Genomic DNA, 25484 nt, shown 5'->3' with positions numbered 1-25484 from the left:
TAAACACTTTAATAAAGTTTATTTATAATAGTAGAAAAACAAGAGCAGCTTCATGTTGAAAGAGAATTTGTGCACAATGATGAACAGAGAGAAAAAGACAAGATTGAAACAGGAAAACAATCAGACAACATGTTGTCACAATTAAAAGACAAGACAGGATACATAAACACAAGTCCTGAGGCAAGTATGTGCAGCACTCAGGCCGTGGGCTCCACCAGCTCCTGGAGACTGATGGTCTTGGGGTTGATGGGAACGCTCTTGGTGGTGTTGTAGGTTTTGTAGATGCCGATCAGGCGGTCTGCGATCTCAAACATGTTGTTTCTCAGGGAGATAATGATGAACTGGGCGTTCTTTGTTTGCTCCTGCGGAGGTGAAAAACAAAAAACATGAGCATTGAGCGAGAGCACGCCATTCTCCTGCAGGACTCTGCCGGCGGCGTAGCTAAGTGCCCGGGTGGCCAGATTAATTCAGGGCCTGGAGTGGAAATGCCACATTACAAAGGCTGATATTCTGCTGCAGGACCCAGACCCAGACCCCCTTACACACTGCTGCAGGACCCAGACCCACACCCCCTTACACAATGCTGCAGGACCCAGACCCCCTTACACAATGCTGCAGAGTTACCCAAGACCCAAAGGCCCCGCAGTAATCCCCTCTCCCTGTTCCAGAGACCAGGTAAGATGGATCAGTGACAGTCCCCTTTACTGAGGATCAGTGTTACTCAACCAGACACATGCTTACGGGTTCCCCTGGATTTGGATGGCAGTTTTGCTTAAGATTTCTAATTGTTAAAGATTACTTTATCATGAGTTTCCAACAAGGGGATTATTACACAATGCCGAGAGATTTAGCCAGAGAAGACTGGCCAGAGCCAGCATGTTACAGACTTGTAATCAGACGCCTGAACTAAATTAATCTAACTCTTAACACTTGACTACTCACACAGCCGCAGCGTGTTTCCCTGCTATGCGTTTTGGTTTCAGCCGACATGCCGTAACCGGAGACTCGCCGCTGCGAAAGCACTTCTATTCTATATAATTCTGCCATCTTGTGAACATCACTGAATAGATCCAATTCTAGCCATGCGTTACTGTAAACCTCTCAAAAGAGCTCCACTCACATAGATGTAGCATGCCACGATGGAGACGTTCTTGAAGTCAAGCGCAGCGTCGATCTCGTCCATGAAGTAGAGTGGCGTGGGCTTGAAGTGGTGCAGGGCGAAGACCAAGGCCAGCGAGCTCAGCGTCTTCTCTCCTCCAGACAGGTTATAGATCTTCTTCCAGCTCTTCTTGGGGGGCCGCACACTAATGAAGAGAACAGTGAGAACAGTCACGTCAGCTGTGCGCCTCAAATGTCACTGCTGGGACAAATACTAGGAAATTACCTTTGATGGCTAAACAGAATAGAGCGCTACAGGGTTCCCACCGATTTTCATTGACATCTCAAACCTTTTCAAGGATTTTAATGAAGTGTCTATGACCTTCCACAACCTCAAAGTACACCAAAATGGCATACCTTACACCACAGGTTGAGCCTAATTACTGAATGAAAATGAATTAACCTTTTCCATTACTTTTCTAACTGGCTAATTGACTGCCAATTCAATCGGAAACCTTCACGGTGCAGAAATACGCCCAATGAAACATTATTAATGGAAGAGTACAAGAACATGACCGTGGGAACCCTGGCAATACTGAAATTGCAATTGATAAGCAAGCTTTTTTTGCTTGCACGCTCTAAACAGGCAGAGATGTGGCTACACAAAGAGGACGCTAATGCTAACACGGCTCTCTCAAAGCACAGAAGATAGTCAGGTCCATAAATATTTGGACAGACACAATTTATCATTTTGGCTCTGTACACCACCACAATGGTTTTTAAATGAAACAATCATGATGGTTTAAGTGCAGACTTTCAGCTTTAATTTGAGGGTATTTACATCCAAATCTGGTTAACGGTGTAGGAATTACAACACATTGTATATGTGCCCCCCCTTTTTTTAAGGGACCAAAAGTAATTGGACAATTGGCTGCTCAGCTGTTCCATGGCCAGGTGTGTGTTATTCCCTTGTTATTTCATTTACAAGGAGCAGATAAAAGGTCTAGAGTTCATTTCAAGTGTGGTATTTGTGTTTGGACTTCATATTGAGAGTTGACAGCAACAGATTCCAAAGTGCTGTCACCATCAGTGAAGCAAGCCATCATTAGGCTGAAAAATCGAATCAAACCCATCAGAGAGATAGCAAAAACATTAGGTGTGGCCAAATCAACTGTTTGGTACATTCTTAAAAAGAAAGAACGCACTGGTGAGCTCAGCAACACCAAAAGACCCGGAAGACCACGGAAAACAACTGTGGTGGACGACAAGAATTATTTCCCTGGTGAAGAAAAACATATTGATTGTTTCATTTCAAATCCATTGTGGTGGCGTAGACCCAAAATGATAAATTGTGTCAATGTCCAAATATTTATGGACCTGACTGTACAGACCCCTGATCTTTAAACAGTCCAGATATTGCCTCTAAAGTACTGGCTCAATTTCATGGGGAGTCCTTGCCTGAAGTTGATGCCTTCGGAGAAGGGGTCCAAGCTGTCGACCAGTTCCAGCTCTGCGTCTCCCCCTTGTGTCAGCATCTGGTAGTTCTCCTTCAGCTTGTTGGTGATGATGTTGAAGCCGCCCATGAACTCGTGCAGCCGCTGCTTGCGCAGCTCCTCGTAGCCGCGCTTGAAGTCGTCTCTCTGCGTGGTGATCTCATCCAGCTCCCCCACCCTCTGCAGATACAGCTCTTCCTGTAGGGACCACACAGGGATCAGTGTACGCAGGGACACAAGCAGGTCTGTTTTCAGGGCTTATGATGTGAATAAACCAATCAGGTGAAATTGTACAGTACATGACATGCGAACACCCAGAATCATCCCAATTTTTTTCTCCATTCTAAAGTACTGACAACCAATGCATTCTTTATCGGCATGATCATCAACTGAAGCAGCAGGAGAGGCATGACTGTGGTTAATACATCACTATTCCTAAATACTTATATCCAACAGAAGTGTTACTACAGTGAGTGCATTAATCAGTGGTTCTGGTGGCCATCAGTACCTTCTTCTTGAACTCGGCTATGGCTCCCAGGTTGGGCTTCATGTGGCCGCAGCGGTCCTCCAGCAGGGCGATCTCGTTCTTGAGCACATCGGAGCTGCGGATGGCCTGCAGCTCCTCTGGGCTCAGGGTGGCCAGCTCCTCCGCCGGCTTGTCATCCACGGAGTGCAGAGACAGCTTGGTGCACTGAGGAGGGACAGGACAGAATGAACGTCAGGAAAATAATAAAACAGAGATAGATAAAAAAAAAAAATGAGTATGAGCGCAAAAGTGAGTGTGTGAGGGAGAGCGAGACAAAAAATGAGTATGAGAGGAAAAGTGAGTGTGTGAGAGGGAGAGACAAAAAGATAAAAAATTAGTATGAGAGCAAAATAATGAGTGAGTGTAAGTAGTCAATACCCACAGTAAGGGTAAACACAGAAAGAGAGAAGGAAGTCATCATATACCAGTCCCTCAGAACTTTCTAAAAGCTCTTTCAGCTGATGTGCCTCTGGGCAGAATAGCCAACATTAGCCAACATAGCCCCATTCTGGCTCCAACACCACAGAACTAACAGGTCATATAGACCGAGTGAGAGTGTGAGTGTGTGATTTTTGACGGACCTCTTTCTGCCAGTGTTTGATTTTGGTATTGTTCTCGGTGATGGCCGTGTCGATCTGCTCCACTTTGAGCCGCACGTTGAGGGACTCCTTCTGCACGGCGTGCTCCTGCTCCTGCAGGACTTTGATTTCCTGCAGCACCGCTTTGTGCTGCTCCTGCACCTCTGGCAGCGCCTCCTACAGGACAGGAGGACCACAAGCACATCCATCAACAAACACATTTCTAGCATAGTCATGACTGTGTGGGCCCTGCATACAGGCACACCTGTTGCAAGATACACAATCAAGGGAATGGCAAGACTGGAGGTTACCTAAGCCTTCTTAAAAGGTAAAAATAAAAACATTTATAAATAAACATTTTAAACTGCCCGTTTGAATTTCCACCCCCCAAATCTCTTCCAGGACAGCAGGCCAGCCAACTAGCTAACATGTGAGGGGATGGGTGAGATCCTAACAGCTTGATTAGACTTTGTGCACCCGTGTGACGTAAATGTCAGCCACTACGCTAGAAGAGCACCAACCACTGGACTGAAAGCAGACTAGAGAGAGTAATAAAGAACAACTACGCCTCCGTGGCGTCTGCAACTGTCCGTGTACACGTCCGCAAGCCAGTATAAATCAGGGCCTCAGTGTTGTTAAGGGCACGATGAGGCTGCAGTGGAGTTTACCTCAGCCTCCTGACAGGCCTTCATGATCTCTCCTGCCTGCTCCTCCAGGTGCTTCAGCTGCTCCGTCAGCTCCTCCATGGTCTTCTTGCTCTCCTCCATCTCCTGCTCCTCCTTGGCTACAGTCTCCTCAGACTTCTTCAGATTACTGGGGAGGAAATGATGAGAAAGGAAATCTTGATGAATCTGTTTATTTCAGCATTTCTTTAATATCCTTTTGAACTGTGCTCAAAACTATAGCACCAAAGCCCTGATAGGCGTCTCGCCACTCAGCAGCCTTCCTGGTCACGCTTCTGGGAAGCTATTTCTGGCAAACAAGATCAGGCTCCTATCTAAATGAATGGGGAGAGACTCCTAACTCCACATAGGGTGGCCAAACAGACCTTTAAAGTACATAGCTGGAACACTATTTCAGCATTTATTAAAAACATTTGTGTTGTATATGTCAGATTTAAACAAAGCTAAGGTTTGCTGCGCTATAGTTATACATTGCTTCAGGTGACATGAAACAGTTGTGCCTTTTCCGACAATCTGATTGGCTGTCTAATACAGTTCCAGATCTGCCACATTTTGCCATACATCTCCTCCCTTTAAAGTCTCTGCTGACACCAACACTTCTAACTGAGGGACAGGGGGACAGAACCCACAGGTAAACCACAGGAACCTTTATAGATTTCACAGCAGCTTATATTTACATTTCACATTCCTTCAGTTACCATATGCTTTTATCCAAAGGGATTTATAGTACACTTAAGCACAGGCATACATCTCTGTGTGTGTGTGTGTGTGTGTGTGTGTGTGTGTGTGTGTGTGTGTGTGTGTGTGTGTGTGTGTGTGTGTGTGTGTGTGTGTTGCTTACTAGTCAAACGTATGATTTAGGTGACGCCAACCCCCTACTCCAGCAGATAAACTGCAGGATCACAGAGGACGGTAACGAGAGATAGAGGACGAGGGGTCGGATCACTCACCGTCCCGCGGTCTTGATGGCCACCTGGGCCTTGGTGATGGCGGAGGTGCACTCGTCCAGCCCCTTGTTGACCTTGTCCAGCTTGTCCTGCTGGGCCTTCAGCTTGTGGCTGTTGATGTCCACGATGAGGGTGTGCAGCCTCTTCACCTCGGCCTCCACCTTCCCTGCCTTACTGGACGCCGCCTCAAAGTCTAAGGGAGGGCGGGAAACGGAGAGAAAGCAGGGGTTAGTGTCACCTTCCTAGATTCTCCCCCAGGATCCTGCTTCCAGATAGATTTGTGGAACTGTTGGGAGTTGTACAAATTTAGATTTATTTCTTCTACACTGGATGTGGCCATGGCGATCTAGCTGTGTACCTGAATTGTCACCCCCAATTCTCAACGGTTGGAGAGCATTGAGCATTACGCCATTCAAAGTGAACCCTGGGAGACTCCCACCAGATCACATGACTATCTATGCACATACTCCCACCAGATCACATGACTATCGATGCACATACTCCCACCAGATCACATGACTGCACATACTCCATTTCCAGCACACGGTCTACACTCCGCACACACACTACGCACACACACCTTTCTTGAAGGCCTCCAGGTTCTTCTCCATCTGTTTCTGCTTGGTCTTGTCGGGGGCAGCGGCGAGGACGCTAGCCTCTAGCTTCTTAATCTGAGACTTGAGGTGAATCTCCTGCTCTGCCAGGCCCTGTAGAGACAAAGAACAGGTGAGGACTAGTCACCAGGGACAGACACGAACACCTGACGTCAGAGAAATAACTGGCCTGAATGTTAGCCTTTTCTGCCCTTGAGTGATCATGTGTGTGTGCGCAAGCGAAAATGGACCATTCCAGAACCTGTGATTTGATGTTGGATGCACACTGTGTGTGTGTGTATGCTTGTGTGTGCTGGCTTAGCTAAATGTTAGTAGTGTACCCCTCAAGTGTTTGGATGCCTGAACATATAATATGTGTGTTTAAGCATGTTTGCTTACCTGGATGCTGACGATTTATTTCTCTCCTATGTATGTGTGTGTGTGTGTGTGTGTGTGTATATATATATATTTGCGTACCTGGATGCTGTATTTGTGTATATTTGCGTACCTGGATGATGTATTTCTCTAGTTGTTGTGTGTGTGTGTATATATATATTTGCTTACCTGGATGCTGGCGGTGTATTTCTCTAGTGTGTTCTTCATGTCCCTGAGCGCCTGTCTCTGGCGATGCACCCTCTCCTCCAGCTGCTGCCTCTGCTGCTGCCAGCCCTGCCTCTGGGTCAGGTTCTCCCGCAGACGGCTCTCCATCTGGTCCAGCTACACACACACACACACACACACACACACAAGTTAATACATGAGTGAAGACAGACACACCACTGTTGGAGTTCCCCATTCATTAAGGGTCATTTGACATTTTTCCATTTGACCACATATAGTGCCATTGAACAGTCTTGGTTATTCCAAACAAACGAACAGTCAACACATAGACATGTTGACAAACATTGTTATTGTTAAAGAGCATTTCTTTATGGAATCTCTCGGTCTGTCTGGTCCTGCTCACCTCCTTCTGGCTGATCTCAGAGCCGATGGAAGAGCCCATCTTCCCCCTCATCACACGGCTGCCACCTCCAGTCATGGTACCTGAGCGATGGGCGGGACATATTAGAAGACATTTATTTAACCTGACAGACAGACTCATGCATACAGGCAGACTCTTCCAGCCTGTATCTCTTTTTCTCTCCCACACACACACACACACACACACACTCCATACTCTCCCAGACAGACAGCACCCCCAGTCTCTAATCCATAGTCTCCCAGACAGAAAAACAGAGACAGACAGACAGACCGTACCGGCCATTTCGATGATCTGGCCCTGCATGGTGACGACCCTCCAGCGCCTGTCCTTCTGGAAGGCGACCCTGGTGGCCTGCTCCAGGTCCTTGGCCACCAGCGTGTCCCTCATGGCAAAGTAGAAGGCCGGCCGCACAGACTCGTCCTTCACCTTCACCATGTCAAACAGACGAGGGATGTTGTCGGGGGTCGAGATGGCGCCCATGTTCTTCTCCCACACCTTCATCTGAGGGTCAAAGGTCAAATGTTTAGTAAACATCAACTGTGTCAGGAAGTCCTTTTAGTTTGATACCATATCTGTTTGTACCTATGTGAGTGTAAGTGAGAGAGAAAGAAACAGAGAGTGTGTGTGGGCATGCTCACCCATGGGCAAAGACACACACATACACTCACACACTTTAGATTCCCACCTTGTCTAGGCCGATGAATGTGGCAACGCCGATGTTCTGAGCTTTAAGGAAATTGACGCACTTCTGCGCGGTGTCGATGGTGTCCACCAGGATGTTGTCCAGAGAGCCACAGCTGGAGGAGATGGCGATGTCGTACTTCATATCAATGGCCCCCAGGTCACCCTGGCAAGCGACAGAGACAGACGGACGGAGCATTTGAGAGCGTGCACGACACGCGAGCGTGACAACACAGGCCTGGCAAAACCATAATAAAACCCACTCGCAGAGAATCAGCGCTAAATCTACACAATATTAAAGAGCGTCACACAGAGGAAAACATTAATAAAAGCGTAGCCTGGAGTGACGCTTATACATTTCCCACAGTACACGGCATGCAGTATTTAATATTTCCTCCCAGGTCTTTGTCATGCTGAAGAGTGGCCCAGCGAGCCCTAGGCCACGGGAGGACCTCAATCTGCTCTGTCTCTCTCTCTCTCTCTGTCTCTGCAATTCATTCCGCTGCTGGATCAGTGTGATGGAGGAGCACGGCGGGGTTAGAACTCAGCTCGTGGCGTGGCACCGGCAGTCACGGATCCATAAAATGAAAAGGGCATCTTGGGGCAGACAAGAGGGCTCCTGTGACGGCCAGAGAGCATTTTTTCCTGACTTGGAGCATTAGTTTCAGTGTGATGTCTCAATAGAAAGTCATCTTGCCTGATCCCTGGGTATCTAGGTAACTGAGGGATGTGTCCTCTTTTGCAAAGGTTCACTGGCTATCTGGGTAACTGTGAGGGTAGCTTGCACCCAGTCTCCTAAAGTTTTTTTGGGGGGGTGTTAGGGTTCTGTTGGTTTTTGTTAACCATTCCAGTCATAACAGCTAACCCCCCTTATCTGAAAGTGCTGCCATACTCATGGAGCTTGTGGCTATCTATCCAGATATTTTTGAAAACTTTTTTCAGTTTTGAAAAAGGATGACGTCCATAGCACATAGCGTTTTTTTCTTCTATCCACAGGTGAACGACAAAAACGATTCTAAAAGGCCCAGACCCCGGAACTGAACACACACATTTGACCCATACCCAACCAACATTTAGCAAGCGCATCACGTCATTGTAACCTTCTGGTTGACTGATCAATAATTGCTTGGAAAACAAAATTAAATATATAAATATTGCACTCAAAGAAATGTGGTTGCAATCACGAATGAAACAGCCACATATTCAATCCCCATGACTATTGCTGCATGGCATGTCTACACATATAATAATAATAAAAAAAAAACGTTAACAGACAAGCTAATCTTTTTAATTATTTGCTTCCCCCCCCCCCCCAAACTCCTTAAACTCTTTCAGCTCAAGAATCTAAGCACATTAAGGGACAAGTACGCAAAATGAATGAACTAGAATAGCACTTTGAGAGCAGATCTCTCCCCAGGCCAAATGCCGTTTCTCGCAACGTTAGCGAAAGTTTAACTAAATTTGTGGATCTACCCCGTGATTCAGATTCGCTTTTCAACCAAGTTTTTGCGGAATCCAGAGTAAGCAGAGTAAAAATTGCGCTCAACAGTTTGGTGGGAATGGCCAGCAGCAAGCAGAGCGTTTATGCAAGGGGAAGAAAAAAAACAGCAAAAAACAGGTGGAGAAAATGCAGCAGCATCCCAGTCTCGAGTAGGAAGGGTGATATCACACGTCTGATCATTAGCTTGTGTGTGTTTGTTAGATAGATCGTGTGTGTGCGATCGTGTGTGTGTGTGTGCGATCGTGTGTGTGTGTGTGCGCGTTCTCTTCTCACCAGGCGTCCCAGGATGCCAGTGATCTTGCCGCTACTCTTCTGCTGCATGAGGGCCTCGAGCACCTTCCCGCGGCTGCGGTTGGATGACAGCGAGCTCTTGGCCTCCTCCACCTTCTGCCTCAGATCGCGCAGCGTGTCCTGGGCCTGCCCGTCCGCCTGGCTCCCCTGCTCCAGCTCCTTCTCATCCTGTGGACACACAGACACACACACACACACTAACATTACGGAAGATTCCTCTTGACTTGATTAGCAGTGACGGCAAACAGGAAGCGACTGCGGAGCTGCCTCTACTGGTGTGTGAGTGTGGGTATGAGGCTCAGACAGCATCTAGCTGAAAGTGGACGCTCCCCAGGCAGAGTGCACTGAGCTCAGGGTCTAACTCGTGGAGAGTGTGAAGGTGGAGATTTATTTGGCCAATAGCTTAGCTAGTCCACACGGATGGAAGCAATCTAGATTGGGGTCTGACTTCGGATGCTCCTTATACACATGAAAATCCTCTTAATGCAGGAATGACTGCTTTCAGTGATATTTCACAAAACACTCAACACATTTCACGACTGATTAAGAACAAGAATGCTACTAGAATGCTAAAAAGGTAATCTAATGCATAATATGACTCGCTATAGTATCTACAACTGTTTTAAGCTTTGCTCAAATAAACACAAACAAACACACCTTCTTGAGCTGCTCCTCACACTGTGGGATTTTGACCTCCAGCTCCTTGATGGCGGCCCTGCGCTCCTTGAGGGTGTCGGTGGCCCCCTGCAGGGTGTCCTTGGCCTGGTTGAGCTGCGTGAGCACGGTCTTGTGCTGGCTCAGGTAGATGTCCAGCTCCGACTGGGCCACGTCCATCCTGGAGCGAGTCTCGTTCAAATCCTTGCTCAGCTCCATCAGCGCCTTCTCTTTGCCCTGGGTTAGGGAGAGATGCAAGGAAACAGGGGGTCAAAACCAGCGCTCCTCACAGCGCTTACAGTTTTTGTGAAAGGGAAGAACCGCGAACAAATGAAATGAGCACATCTCATTTCAGACTCAGAGAGACAGAGCAAAGGCGGTAAAAAAGATGGTTTCGTATTGCGTGGCAATCGCGCATCTGTGATGCAGTGAAACAGATCTGACAACAAAAAGGAACTTTGATGCATGCAGAGTAAAAAGATGTGTCCTAGGAACTGGAAACGAGCCATGAAACACCTCTAGGCAGTGCTTTCAGTTCTGCACAGGTCACACATCGGCAGAGAAAATGGCTAATTGAACTACATGTATGTCACTTGTGAGGAGTAAGACACAAGGCCTGACGTGTACACACACACACACACACACACGGCTGACCTCTTTCTCCTGCTGCAGGCCTTTGGTCTCCTCCTTGAGGCTCTCCATCACCGTGGCCAGCTTCTCCTCCTCCTTGACCTTCTGGACCTCCAGCTGCTCCTTCCTGTCTGTGGCCTCAGAGATGATCTTCTCACTGCTGGCCGGGATGTTCTTCACCTCCACCAGCTGCACACACACGGTTACCACGGAGACAGCCACACGTCAGTACCAGCACAGTCACACAGAGACAGCCACACATCAGTACCAGCACAGTCACACGGTTACAGAGACAGGTCACACATCAGTACCAGCACAGTCACACGGTTACACGGAGACAGCCACACGTCAGTACCAGCAGTCACACGGTTACACAGAGAGCCACACATCAGTACCAGTCCAGTCACACGGTTACACAAACACCAGTAACAGTCCAGTATTGGGGTTACACAAACATCAGAACCAGCACAGGCAAATTCTAACAGACTTCAGTACCACAGACCAGCCCAGTCACGGGGTTACACACACAGGCCCAGTACCAGAGACATCAGTATGAGCTCAGATAGAAGCTAATGCTAAAGGGGATCCACAGCGGGTCAGAACCACGGGTCGCCTCCCTCAGGGCACCCAACTGAGCAGCACTATGGACATGTGGAAATGAGCCCTCCTCCAGGAGGCAAAGAGAGGATGGTTCTGATGGACCCTCTAAATAGTGGGCCTGATCTACAATCGCAGTTCTTCAGCTGCCTCTGACCTAAACTCCCAGGAAGAGGTCCAAAACTCGACTGTAATTAACCATCATTGTTACTCAAAATGCTATTTAAAGGCATTTTGTCAGCCACAATGCTTTGTGTAACAGATGGCCAAAAAAAAAAAAAAAAAAAAAAAAAAAAAAAACACAACACAACTCACACTTTTGCAAGGGGATGTAAACGCTGGCAGAAACAGAAGTGGACTAATTAATATAAATGGCGGCTAAGAATAGCTCTGGTTACTTTTTACAAGTAGCTTGCCGTCCAAGAGCAGTGTCTGAGCCAGTTTCGCTGCGCCAACTCCTACAGAGCAGGCTCCTGTGCTCCCCCTACAGGCTGAGCTGGGTTAACGCCGTCTGAGTAGTTGCACACAGGGCCAGGCATTTCCTGCAAAATGGCCCGTACTGTACCTTCATCTGTAGATCTGAAACTTTACAGGCTTTACATCAACAAGCGACTCCCTCAAAAGAAATCCCACGTGAAGTTTCAAATTTCACTCGTTTATTATAGTACTTAAGTAATAAATAAAGTTGAATTAAAAAAAAAAAAAAAAAAAAATTGAAACATTTTGACTGATTGCGCTTTTTGCTTGTAAGGGACCAGCTGCCTTTTCTGGAAGTGGATCTGAAGACAAATCTTTGCTTTTGTTGTCTGATGCCAGATTCATTAGTTAAGAGATTAAGCCATGCTGCATGCCTTAGCAACTGGAAAGGCCATGCTTAGTCAGGGATCATAAATGACAGACACACACAGACACACACACCTTCTCCCTGTCCTTCTCCAGCTGCTTGTCCAGCTTCTTGGTCTTGCTCTTGCAGTGCTTGAGCTTCTCGCGCACCTCCACGTCCTGCAGGTCCAGCTGAGTGAACTTCTCCTTCTGGGTCTCGATGTACTTGGTCACCTTACCCAGCTTCCTGCAGAGAGAAGACGCAACACACCACACCACCACACACTGTAAGGCTGCAGCACGGGGAGAGGAGGAGAAACACTGAGCTAAACAAAAAGGCTGAACATGTCGAGCTGTGTTCTTCTGCAGTTTTGCATTACACTAAAACACACAATAAGTGTCTGCAACTTAGCAGAGCAGGTCAGAGTGGGCTTCTTTAGTCTTGAAGTACAATAAGGAACAAAGCAAAGAAGGGACACACACACACACACACACACACACACACACACACAGTGAGAGTTGACGAGAAGGACGCTGGAAGGGATACTCCATCCAGGGTTTCCTTCTTATCTCAAGAACAGAACGTTTTTTCAAGGAGCATATGTGCAATTTCCCCTCCCCAATATTCTCACACACACGCTAAAAGGGCCTTGTTCCAAGCGACCTTACTTCTCCACATTTTTCAGGGCTTGGGTCTTCTCTTTCATCTCCTCGGCCAGTTTGTTGTTTTTCTCAGTCAGCTCCTTGGTGTCTTCTTGGATCTGCTGTTTTTCCGCCTCGCGCTCTGCCACACGTTTCTGCAGGTCATGGCTGGTGAGAGAAACGCAGGCATACAGTTAAACAAACGGACACACACACACACACACACACACACACACACACACACACACACACACACACACACACACACACACACACACACACACACACACACACACACACAGAGTCAGAAAGACACACACACACCAGTCAAATAGATAGACAGTCAGCAGGCCATGAAAAATCAAGGCGGCTGTACATACCACCACACCTTTTTATGCGAATCATGATGGGCTGATACGTCCACCGTTCCAGCTTGGTTTAGGGTGAGTTTGGCCTTTAGGCCCACAAATACATGCCCACTTCCAAGAGCCATATAAATGCTACCACTTGTCATATGCCGTTTTATGAGTGCACAAACAGGCCACGTGAGACTGCTGTGTAATGTGCTTCACAGGGACGGCGTCAAGCACATTAAGAAGGCATTCTTACGGCTAGGATGCATTTACTTCACAAAAGGACACAAGCACAACCAAGAAAGCAACCCAGTGGAGACACACCGGTGGTTGCAAAATGTAATTGGCTGTGGGTGCTCTATACAAGAAAACAAATATATGCAAGTTTAAAAAATTAAATAAAATCCACCTACTGGTGGCAATCAGAACTACAACCGCCACTGATGGAGACTAATGACAGTCATACGAAATGTAACTTCTCTTCAATTAAATGGGGCATTTCTGACTTCCTCAGGATGTACTAAAAAGGTACACAAGGCCGATGCTTCAACAGTAGCCCAGCGCACACAGACTTAAACATGATCATAACACAGTCTTGTTGTCTGTGTCGCCAGTGCAACTGGAAATCAGGAAAACAGAGAGGAGTGCCCGCTTCAGCTACGTACCCAAGCATCGCTCACATGATTCAACGCTCCAAACATTACAATACTAACCTCAGCTCCAGCCATTAAAACAAGTAATGCATTGTCCAGACGGGCAACAATTTTGAACTGAGCTATTTGCCCCGCTTTCCACTTCAAAGCGCTTGGCTAAATGCTTTCTGTTCTGGGCACACACACCACTGATATAAATGCAACTTGTAGAGTGTGTGTGTGTGTGTGTGTGTGTGTGTGTGTGTGTGTGTTCCTCAACCCTAATATATGGTTGTGTACACGTGTGGTACTACACTGAAACGGCACATGACCTGGACTTGCATTGTGACAAAGTTTTCCATAACAACCCTACAGTTTCCAGCCCAAGCAGAGGACTGTGCTGTGCTCATGTCCTTAAAGGGTTTGGGTGTGTGTGCCTGCGTCCTTAAAGAGTTTGGGTGTGTGTGCCTGCGTCCTTAAAGGGTTTGGGTGTGTGTGCCTGCGTCCTTAAAGGGTTTGGGTGTGTGTGGATCATGTGTGCCACCACACTGAAATGGACATGAAATGGCACTTCTTTGGTCCACAAAGTTGGTGTCCAAAACAGCTCGAGACACTCAGGCACAGCCAACAGAGTACAATGTTGTCTGCATGTCCTTGTAAGATGTGGTGGGGGTGTGAGTGTGTGTGTGTGTCGGTACGGGAGGGTCGGAGACGTACATGTAGTACTGGCAGAGCTGGCTCCTCTTCCCGAAGATGTCGTTCTCCAGCTGGAGGAACTCCACGGCAGCGTTCTTCTCCCCCTCCAGTGAGTTCTTCTCCTTCTCCACCATCTTCACCCGGTTCAGCTAGGCACGCACACACACACACACACACACACACACACAGTCAACACCTTTCACCTAAACACAACTTCTATAAGTGGCTCTCCATGTCCTGACTGCTCCACCTCTACAACACAGCCAAGGCACATCACAGGTTTATAAAAAAAATTTGAAAAGAAAAACACAAAGCGTGGTCAAGGTGACAACCAGTGTCTGAGTTATGAGTCACGCTGGTCTTAAGCAGCCCACTGGATGACAAAGTATTGATCAGGGATCTCAGTGGGCGACTATTTACACAATTGCTGTATATTTCACAATGTACTTAACACGGCCACGTAGTGTACACAAGAGACGAAAAGCTAAACAGCAAATTTTTTTTTTTTTGCAGTAAAAACGCAAGAATTCAGGAAAGGATTTGATAGCAGATGGGGATAACAGTAGATCATTGTCTTATTGACTGATCAGCAGAACTCTGCCGCTTTCAAAAGCCCCTTCAAAGATTTGACATGAATCCACATTGTTTCTACAAGTAGACCCAACTGTCTAGTAAAGTCTTGCCAAATTACCAAATAACTTGAGAAATTAAAACCAGTTTGATAATGCCTTAGGATCGCCAAAGACTATCAGTGGAGGTGGCACACTACATCATCCTTAGTCCATGCCCTGCGACCCCCCCCGACCCCCCCCCCTAAAACCACAGCTTATCTAAACGAGAGCTACAATTGAAAAACGCAGGGCCAAATCCCGGGTGGATACTTGAAATCATGGACACTAGTGAAGAGCATTGTGACATGTCCCCCCCGCCCCCTCCCCCAATCCTAGAGTTGGGTGCTAGACAAGAGGGCAGCACAGGGCAGAGCCCCAGGAGGGAAGACTCGTGGGTTACAGCCAGAGGATTTCAAATCTACTGCCCCAGTAAATAACTCCTTCTTCTAGGCCCCTATAGTAATGACCTTCAAACACAAAATAAGACATTTAAAGTGGAGATAATAATGCAAGTAGGGGGCATTAAACAGGAATTTTATGGCGTGCTGCCAAATCAACACTGTGTTATTTGAGAAAGGGTACTTTAGTTTTTAGATTGAGGGTAAAATGAAAACACAAGTGTTTCTCCTAGGTGTCATGTTTGTTGAGGTGCAGTGAAATATTGGTCTACACCACCCACTTTGGAGAGCACACTTCTATGGCGCAAGTGTTACTTTAGGTCAAAAGTTGGCTACACTGCTTAAAAATAATCTAGATATATTAAGAAAAAAAACTATTTTCATACATAAACATATTATGCATTCAGTTTTTATTGTCTGTCAATCGGTTATATGGCGCTCTCCCTGAAACCCTGCCCCCCACACACACACACACACACACTGCCCAAAACTGTTCTGACAAACATCTACAAATAGTCTGGTTAATTATTTGGACAGGAAACGTATGACTGATTAATGACGTTGTCTGTGGCAATGATCTCGTTACATTTGACTGAAACCAGTTTCAGTTTGAATGTTCAATTTAGAGGAGGACTAAATGTGAAAATCTCCGTCATTATTTCATGTCGCCCTGTAAGCCATTAAGCTCAACTTTGACAACAGGAGGGAAAAAGGACAAGACACCCAAAACTGAGATAGATAAAAATAGATAAATAAATATAGATAGATAGATAAATAAATAAATAAATCAATCAATCAATCTAACAAACAAACCCTACAGTATTGAGACTGAGTGTTAACAAAATTGCAAAAACAAAACCAAATTAATTAATAACAAAAAAATGTAAGTAACTATATAAATTCCAGACCCTAACCAAACGTTTCTCCAGCGTTCACACTACTTGTCGTCACATTAGCAAGTAAAATGTCATTTAGGCCAGCTCATTAACGATGCGTTACAGAATTTTAATAAGGACACTGACAGCACTGAGCCCAAATATTGGGCCCTAAAAGATAGTGGGTAATCTGATGTGTCATGTCCTGTGAGTCCGTCTGTCAGTGTCCCCCCATTCACAACACATGGCTTTGTTCAGGCCTGACCCAGCCTCTTCTGCATACGGCCTATCCTCCTGAAGAACAACTGAATAGGAGAGCCACATAGTCAGGCACAGTTTGGCTACAGTGTACTACACAAATACTAAACAAATAAAAAATAAAAATGTATTTTATTTTTAGATGTATATTTATATTTATTTTCAAGGGATCACTAACACAGATGATCTTACACATAGCCTTCAAGAAAGAAAAAAAGAAAAGAAAGAAAAACTCTTTTCACACTATCCCATGTTAAATTGTTTTAGCCCGGACAATGCCGAGGGTTAACAAAAGACAGAGGGTCTGGGTGTCTAACTGGGTGTCTAAACGTGGCAGTTTTTGGAGAGCGTATCAAGATTAGCCTTTGTGCCTTGTGAAGCGCCTGGGCAGGTGTCAAGAGAATTAGCGCAAAGCCCGGTCAAAAGCAAATCTTATTTTACAAGCGTCGGCCCCACTGTGCGTGCAGTGTGTTGGGAATAGATAAGCAGTCCCACGCACTACCATATAAGGGCCTAAGACCCAACAACAAGAAATGAATGCCCAACACCACGAGCATCCAACTCCCGTCTCCTCTAGCACAGAAGTGAACGCCGTACGGGGGGGGGGGGAAGGGCAAGATGGATGGGAGACTCTACCTTCTCTCCCCGCTGCTCGTTGAGCTGCTCCACCCGTTGGCACAGGGTGTGGATGGGCTGCTTGAGGCGACAGGAGCCGATGATGTCCTCCAGGTACTCCAACATGCCCTCATCGTGCTCAGTGTGACCTTTGGGCTTCATCATGGCAATCTGCTCCACCTCGCCCTGCAAGCGGCAGCCACGCAACACACACACACACACACACACACACACACACACACACACACACACACACACACATATATATATATATATATAAAACACACTTAAAAAATATCATCTTGATGGACATACTCTAGATGAAATATACCTTCTCCAGACAGAAGAGAATCCAGAATGAGATTCTTATTCTCCCACACCCCCCCACACACACACACACACACAGCATAAGAGGACTCCCTGGCCCAAGAAGAAAACTGGGGAAAGTGTCAAAACTACTGAGAACTTAATTTAACAATAAACGTGTGTCAAGTAGCTAATTTATTTTCACAATAAAATGCAAAAATCAACATTCAATGAAAATTCCAATCTTCCTTGAATAAAATGCATCAACCTTAAAAAAAGAAGAAAAATCACATAAAACACACATTAAATGACTGCATGGCCACTGATCTCCAAAATAAACATTTTTTTCAATGCATTCATGGAAAAACCACAAACCACTTGCCAGTCATCCATCCCCTAACCTGCCTATAAGTTTAAGTTATGTGTCACTCTCTCGCCTTTATCTGTTCACCACAGTCAATGACTAAACAGCAATTTTACTCGGAGCAACAAACTCGCTGGATGAACCATTTTATCACTATTTTCTAGAACAAAAAAAAAAATGTCAGTTGACATCTGATTAACACACACCAATACATGCCTTCAGTCGACACATAACTGACCTAAAAAAATAGAAACATATAATAGAATAGAAAAAACAAATAAGTACAACTTTGGCACACTGCTGCCCTCAAAACTAAAAACAATAATAATACAACTTTGTGGCATATTGCCCTACAGAGCCCTGACAGGCCCCTGAGTGAGAGAAGGCTGATTCTCTGCTTGGGTCTGAGGGGAGCAGCCCAGCCTGGCTTTCCCAGCCTTGGCATCATCCTAGGGGGAGAGACTCACAAGATGATCCAGTGCAATCTACACCCCCACCCCACATCAACCCCAGCCTGGGCCATGACACTCGAGGGGAAACCCCCATAGCAACACAATGCACAAAGACGAGCGAGTGTGCTTCATTAAAAACAGATCAGGGACCAATTAACCTTGACCTTTGCTTTGTGTCGGGCTAATTACGTCAGAAGGTGACAGCAGCAGGTTGGAGCAGTCAGAGTGAGGAAGCGAGAGGGAGAGAGACGGGGGAAATCGGACCAAATCAGCTCAGTGGCATCCCAAACACACAGCAGCCTGGGCCAGCGGTCAGTGGGATGCAGCATACCAAGTACGGACGAGCGCCCACCAAACTGCGTCACATCACCAATTAGCACCATGAAGGGGAGAGCCGTTAGACGCCGACACACACTCCCCCTACACACACACACACACGCACACACACCTACTCTGCTTGCAGGAAATTCCCCTTGGACTGACACCCAGAAAACTCACACTGTGAAACTGAAATGGGCTTGAATAAACAATTAGCCAGGAAAAATCCATCCACTGAAAATGCAATATTTAAATTCTGTGCCACACAAACAAACCATGAACTGATTCAACTGGGAGAAAACATGCTTAATAGAAAAGATGCAGAAAGGAAAGACACAGATGGATGGAGACCCACAAAAACACACACACACACACACACCAGCTGATGCTTGACCCTGCCATACTGAAGCAGCACAAGTAATATTGGGGTTAGGCTTTCTCTACACACCAATATTTACGTGCTGCTAAAGCGGGGCAGGTATGGTGGCGACGTACTGTCCCTTGAACTGTGTGAGCTACCTGTTGATTCACTCCTCTCAGCGACCTGTCCGGAGGTCTAGTAGCTCAGCCCATAGAAACCTAAAGCAGCAAATAATGGTTTGCACTCTCAGGATGGTTGAAAACCATGATGCGCTGCTATAGCTGTCCAGGGCCTCTGGAGGAATAAGTTCCCCTCTGCAAGCGTTTGCCACAGCAACATACTTCACTTGCAGAAAATAATTAAATAAATAACAGCTTAAAAATTAAAATGAAATACAACAACAACTAAATGTACACATGAAATGGTGCTGGTAAATTACACAGACATTGGGGGTTTCAACAGGCAAAAGCAAAGGACATGCATTTAATTACCTGCAAAATCAAAAATCTGTTGTGGTCCAGATCAATACCATGACTGCGCAGCAATGTGCCCACATCTTTGAAGGTGGATTTTTTGCCATCGATGTGGTAGGTGGAGGAATTGTCTTTGCCAGCAGTTCTTGAAACACAGAACTCGCTGTTGGGGATGACTTCGAAGTCATCTCCTTCCTGGAGTGGATAGGAGTGAGGGGGGAGGGGCACAAACATCAGAGCAGCTTTAGCGTCCTAGAAAACTACACAAATACTACAGTAACTCAGAGAACAAACTAACACTTTTCTTCTTCATAACCTCTTTCTCTCTTTGTCCTTAAGAATCAATCATTTTACTCAGATGAATTAGAGCCTCTAATCTGCAAGTACTGTGAAAAAAATAAAAGTAAAATCAAATAAAAATTAAACTAAAATATAACAAACTCAAAATCAAGATTTTTTTTTTAAGTTCCATGTGGGACTTGATATGTTGAGCATTTCCATGAAATGACTGAAAGTAAAACTATGAAGGGAAAAGAGAATATTACCCATTTGATTAGCAGTGACACTTAAATACACCAATAGGTGTAGTTAAGAAAATATTTTTCTAAAAATATATTCTTCTTTTAATATATCCACTTCAAAAAATATATTCACATATATTCATGAGATTTGCCCCAACAGAACAAATATTGCAGCATGACACTTTGCTTTTAAGGACTTTTATAGAAATATTTTTAAAATTAAATAAATAATTAAATAAATCCACATAACTAAATATGTAAAATCAACCAAAACCAGGCCAACATAAAAAAATGTAAGTGGGCATTTAGTGTCAGAATTCTAGAGGCCTGCCTAATTATTATTTTTATTTTTTTACACAGATTCAGTTAGCTTCTTGCTTTTGCTCATTTACCAAAGTAACTATGCAGGGTGTCCTGGGGATTTAAAAAATAGGGGGTAAAAAAACGATGGCTGCCACTTGGACCGTTAGATTAAAAATACATAAACAATAATGTATTTACATTTTTATTCTGGATTTGGCCTGTTCGGTTAGTGGTGTTCCACTAGAAGCCCATTAAGGCCTGAACAACCACAAGTGTAGTTAGGGTGGGAGGGGGAAAAAATAAATAAAAAGAATTGTGCAGTTATAATTTTCAGTTAAAACATAAAACTAGCCATCCCAAACTTTAGAAGCCCAGCTGTAGTTTATGGCTGCAAAAATAAATCCACACACACACAGACTTGTGTCAGCCATATTTTTTGTTACTGATTTTTACCTTGTCAATAATTTTTTGAAAGTGCACCTCCACCGTGCAGCTCTGCACATCCTTGTGCTTGTCAGAGCTGTGGATGAGCACAGAGAGCTTTTTGGACCTGATTTTTTGAGCCCTGTACCCGAACACAAAGAGCATGGAATCGATCACATTGGATTTCCCACTTCCATTGGGACCAATGATGCAGGAGAAGCGCTGCAAACACAGTGGAGAAGCAGCATATTAAAAATACAAACCAATATGATAAGGTATCTGTAGACATGCTAAGGATACCCCAAGGGTGTGCAGTGGTTATGGCTACTTAGTATATGGGCCTTTAAAGGCTAATAGAGATGATATTTCAATGCACCTGTGAATACACCACAGGTGTAAATCTGAGTTAAAATAGAGTTTCTCAAGAGCAGGAGAAGGTTAGTCCTCAACTTATTATAAAAACCATACAACACTAAAAAACAGAGAGGATTTAAAATATTGTGTAGTGTCAAACTGACAGATTACAGTTTATCTAATAATGTAATTATAATACTACCATGCATTATACATATGGTTAAAACGTTCAAATGCGTCACAAAACCAAGCAAAACTGTAAAAGCACACATAATACCCAAGAAGGAAACAGGCAACACCCCTCTTTTAAAACTAAACAATCTCCTTGAATAGCTGCAAAAAACCTAGTCTCAAGTTCTGAAAACGGTTGCATTTAGTCTCATACCTTGTGAAAAGGCCCGAGAATCTGTTCGCCTGCGTACGACTTAAAATTCCTATTAACAATATGCGTTATCATCAGACGAGGAGCGCCCGGTTCATTGGTCATTGCTGGGGGCGGGGGTGGAGGGATGCTACCGAGAATCTCCTCCAAACTTCGATCATCAACCGCCTCGGCAGGCTCCCCAGGAACGGCATCTAGAGCAAAAAAAAGTTCATTTCGAGAGGGTGCATCGGCGTGTAGGGGAGGGTGAAAAAGCAAAGCCAGAAACACCCCCCTCCTTCAGAAAGAGAGAGAAAAAAACCAAACAAAACAAAACGCCACAAATCATAAGCTGAACGCTCACAGATGCGAAACAAAGACCATGGACGGTCGGGAATTAAGTTGCACATACTGTCTATGATCGAAATTCAGTTTAGCACAGCTCATAAAAACTTCTGGGTGTGCTGAAAAAATTGTGTGCGCCTTTCAAACCCACAATCGCTGTTGCTTTAACACACAAAACGCAAACACTACTCCGTAAACTGTAACTGAATCACACGTATCCATATCAAAGTACAACGAACAGCTGGTCCACTTATTTCTCCGTGCACGCAGCTTATAAAGCCGCTTGTGTAGAATTATCACTGAAGTTTCCAATCGATTGTAGAGACCAGCAAACAAGACAAACAAAGCGAACAAGATATTTTCTTGACTTTTTTTTTTTTTTTACAATTAGACACAACATGAAGATTTTAACAGTCACACACTGCTGAGCGCAAAAGGCAATAATACACCTCACTATGTCAAAAACAGTTACATCATCTAGTCCAACAAAGAAAAGTCCATGAGAAACATTGCTAGATGTCCTCAATGCCATCCATTATCTATCCGTCAATTTATTAGGGTAATTATGGCGCCTCAAAACGAATACACAAACCGCACAATACTAGTCATCTCTGAAATTAATAGGGACATTTATTGGTGCTCAGCGCACATTAGTTACCTAGCCAGTTAGCTTAGTTTTATGAATACATAGCACTTTATGAATAAATGCATCCAATCAAAATTCTGCCATCTGCCCTGTCATAGTGAAAGTGGCAACATCCATCGGAAGACTCGAAAAACGCACAAATATTTTGAAGAAAATATGGTGAAATACATCCTTTGTTACTTACCATTTGTGAGTGGTGCCTGTTGACCATTGGAGTTCATTTCTTTAGAGGGTAAGTCCAACTCCTCATCCGAGTCATCCCGGGGCTGCGACCCTTTCCCTCGTGGCTTTGCGGCCGATACTTTACTCGTTTTAGCTGGCATAATTTTAAATCTGGAGAAAATTTCACAGAGGTCAGGACATTAATCCAGTGCCGTGGTGCGTCAAGCAGAACTGCTGCTGGTCCATCTCCTCCTTTGAATGTCAAAACGCAACTCTCTTTACCCCCCGTCAGCCCTGCCATTCTCTCTCGAGATGCAGTGTAGACGTTGACCCTTCTGAAATAAACAGAGAGCATCTCGAACTAAACTGTGTGAAGTGTCTAAAAATGGAGGGAAACCGTTGAAAAAAAAAAACTGCTGCGTCGCCACAGCATTTACTGCCTTGTAATATCACAAAACAAATGACGCTTGAGTTATACGTCTAAAAAGAATAATCACGTCGTGTCGTTTACCAGCCATCAACAATGAAAGAAAACGTAGCAAGCTACACAACGAAAAAACTTGTATGAGATATACGGTTGTAAAGCAAACAGGCACTAGGCCACTATTTGTGCAAAATGGCTTATTACATATTCTGAAATTAAAATAAGTTGTCTTGATTTAACCGACAACGCAAGTAACCTATGAAATTTCACTCGGCGTTTTCTATCCTGACACTTAGAATTACTTTGCTGGGCCAGGCGTCACTATGCCACATTACAAAGAACCCCCACCGAAAAAAAATGGTGACGTCTCCTGTTGTCAGTAACGAGAACAGCGCTCAAACAATATGTGACTATGCCATTTCCAAACCAGTCCTTAAGTTATACATGCTAACCATGACATGATATGTGCACGAGTAACCAGCCAATTGGATGTCTCCTAACGACCATGTCGAAAATTAAAATAATAAATGTTCTTCCTTGTACGAGTTTGACAACTCAAGTAACCACGTTTGGTGGCAAATACGAAAACACGGGGTTGGTGGAATCGCTACAGGAAGCACTCAAGTTAGCTAACTTGGCTAACAGTATTTGTCGTTGCCAAGCCTCATTCGACCAATAACTAGGTATCCATACTGGTAAGAAGGCGATTAACAACAGTACTATGTGTCAGCAAGCTGGTAGTCTTTCCAAAGGAACGTCAGTCTCTGATAGCAGTTTGTGCATCCAAGTCGTAATAAGTAGTTTTCGACTGTTTAACTAACGTTTGATGTGTCATTTAACCAAACCTGAACTTATGCGGAATTCATTTAGAGAAATGTAAACCAACCATATTTCCACATTCAGAGGTTCTGCTACCCCCCTCCCTCTCATTCATGACAGGATAATAGCCAATTATTCGATATAATGAAAATAGCAATGAAATCGCTTATTTACTTTAAAATTGACTGTAGAACGTGACCGGAATTGTGGTTACACCTACAACCAGGGATGATGCAATGGACAGGTTTATCATAATAGTGATACTGAATGCTGGTCGTATTAGATTAACTCTACATTTACAAGAAAACGTTGAAGTTATTCTTCGAGTGACTCGTGCAGAGTTAATTGGCATGGAGATGCGTTTTTGAATTTTGCTCAAGAAACTCAACCCATCCACAATTAAGTTAGCTGGTTAGTGAACATATGCATGTTTGTTTGCTTGTACCTTAACCATTCCAAGCTAGAAAACGTAAGTTAACGTATTCGTGGAGCAAACGTTAAACCGTTTGCCAACTTTTCCAGCAAGCCAGCCATTTTAAAGCCATTACATTATTAAGAAGCATTTTACAAGTTAACGTTAGATGGCATTGTGTCTATTGACGAAATATTTCTGCAGTTCATTAAAATCACTATAATTATCTTTTTTGCCGTTACACTTGGCAGCATGCCGGGTATCCTGATATTAATTACAATTACCAACGAGTTAATAAGTTAATTAACGTTTGAAAGCTAGGAGCTATTGTTAAATGTTAACAGTTACACTGTCCAGCTCAATTTATCTAATGTTTGGTAGTTACTCATGTTAACTGCTAACCTTAACTTGTGCATCGTCCTGACAAACACTTGAAAAAGTAGTTCACTTCAACTGTTACTACAAGTTCAGATTCGAAAACAAAGCTAATTTTAGTTTTTTTCTAGTTGGTAATAATACTGCTATCAGCTTCTCTGAGCTGACATTAGCTAGCACTAAGCTTATGTCCGAGTTCAATGACAACTTCGAAATCAAACTAGTCAGGATAGCTGGTCGTTAGAATTCAAAAATCAAGGCAAGGGACCAAATTGGCGGGTTAAACTCATCCCTTACAGCACAACGTAACTGCCATGGTTGTCATTTCGCGTTTTCTAGCTAATTAGATTGTCAAATACCGTACACCAAATACCAAAAAACATACCAATACTATAGCCTAAGATTACATAGGTAGCTAGCATGCAAACATTAGCCAGCCAACGGTAACTCATTGGTTAGCACAAGGCAGCTAACATTGGCTCATTAGCTGAGTAAACTAAGAAGATGGACAGCTAGCTAACGTTAGCCTTTTAGAGTCATTGTTTACCTTTTCTCTCCGCGTAAAATGGGTCTATATTCCTTAGAATATCCAAAGCGAGCGCTTCGATTTCAATGACTGTTGTGTACCTATCCACAAAAACGGAAAACTTAAACAAGTGTTCTATGATCAAGGTCCCGCAACTTTAGGCAGACTTTTATGAAGAAATTCTCACTCGAAAATGGCGCCTAAATTCGCTCGTCGAACCAAAATTCGTTACAAACTCACGCACAGCATCATGGGAGTTTTATCCATTCCAAAATCAAGAATTTCAACGCCATCCATGCACAATCTAACTAGACGCTGCTTTTCAAGTTGTTTTTTTTAATCATGTATCCGTTTTAATTTACGATAGCATGTTATATAACTTA

General features: G+C 44.5%; 2 protein-coding genes across 4 annotated transcripts in view; one reads left to right on the top strand and one right to left on the bottom strand.

Moving 5' to 3' along the window:
• Window positions 1-2: 2 nt before the first annotated feature.
• smc4 (structural maintenance of chromosomes 4) lies at window positions 3-25383 on the bottom strand. 2 transcript variants are annotated; one of them, XM_031573821.1, is made up of 24 exons: window positions 25346-25383; window positions 22568-22716; window positions 21417-21607; window positions 20708-20899; window positions 19449-19625; window positions 17178-17342; window positions 14421-14548; window positions 12746-12886; window positions 12173-12323; window positions 10682-10846; window positions 10031-10264; window positions 9356-9541; window positions 7586-7747; window positions 7176-7401; window positions 6883-6962; window positions 6483-6635; window positions 5906-6032; window positions 5329-5518; window positions 4364-4508; window positions 3699-3872; window positions 3100-3282; window positions 2557-2789; window positions 1121-1304; window positions 3-362 (listed from the first exon to the last, which is right to left on the bottom strand). In XM_031573821.1, the coding sequence occupies exons 1-24, from the start codon at window positions 25366-25368 to the stop codon at window positions 198-200; spliced, it is 3924 nt and encodes a 1307-aa protein (XP_031429681.1). In that variant the 5' UTR covers window positions 25369-25383; the 3' UTR covers window positions 3-197. The 2 variants fall into 2 exon arrangements, with proteins under 2 accessions (XP_031429681.1, XP_012693852.2); XM_012838398.3 differs by lacking the exon at window positions 25346-25383 and adding an exon at window positions 25123-25283.
• ift80 (intraflagellar transport 80 homolog (Chlamydomonas)) overlaps window positions 23183-25484 on the top strand; it is a 65025-nt gene continuing 62723 nt past the window's right edge. For both annotated transcript variants that reach the window (XM_031573823.2, XM_031573822.2), the window contains exon 1: window positions 23183-23664. The gene's annotated coding sequence lies outside the window, so the exon portion shown is untranslated. The remainder of the gene's footprint in view (window positions 23665-25484) is intronic.

Source organism: Clupea harengus, chromosome 9 (genome assembly GCF_900700415.2).
Source record: "Clupea harengus chromosome 9, Ch_v2.0.2, whole genome shotgun sequence".
Classification (NCBI taxonomy): Eukaryota; Metazoa; Chordata; class Actinopteri; order Clupeiformes; family Clupeidae; genus Clupea; species Clupea harengus.
This window is presented reverse-complemented; position numbering and strand designations above follow the sequence as displayed.

Bases quoted from the DNA above. Each gene is read 5' to 3' on its own strand.
- smc4 (XM_031573821.1), bottom strand. From the start codon at position 25,368: ATGGATAAAACTCCCATGATGCT. The intron at 7,748-9,355 runs GTGAGAAGAGAA...GTCGCTTGCCAG, and splicing joins CTGGCATCCTGGGACGCCTG to GGTGACCTGGGGGCCATTGA. The intron at 3,283-3,698 runs GTCCGTCAAAAA...GTCCCTCCTCAG, and splicing joins TCAAACACTGGCAGAAAGAG to TGCACCAAGCTGTCTCTGCA.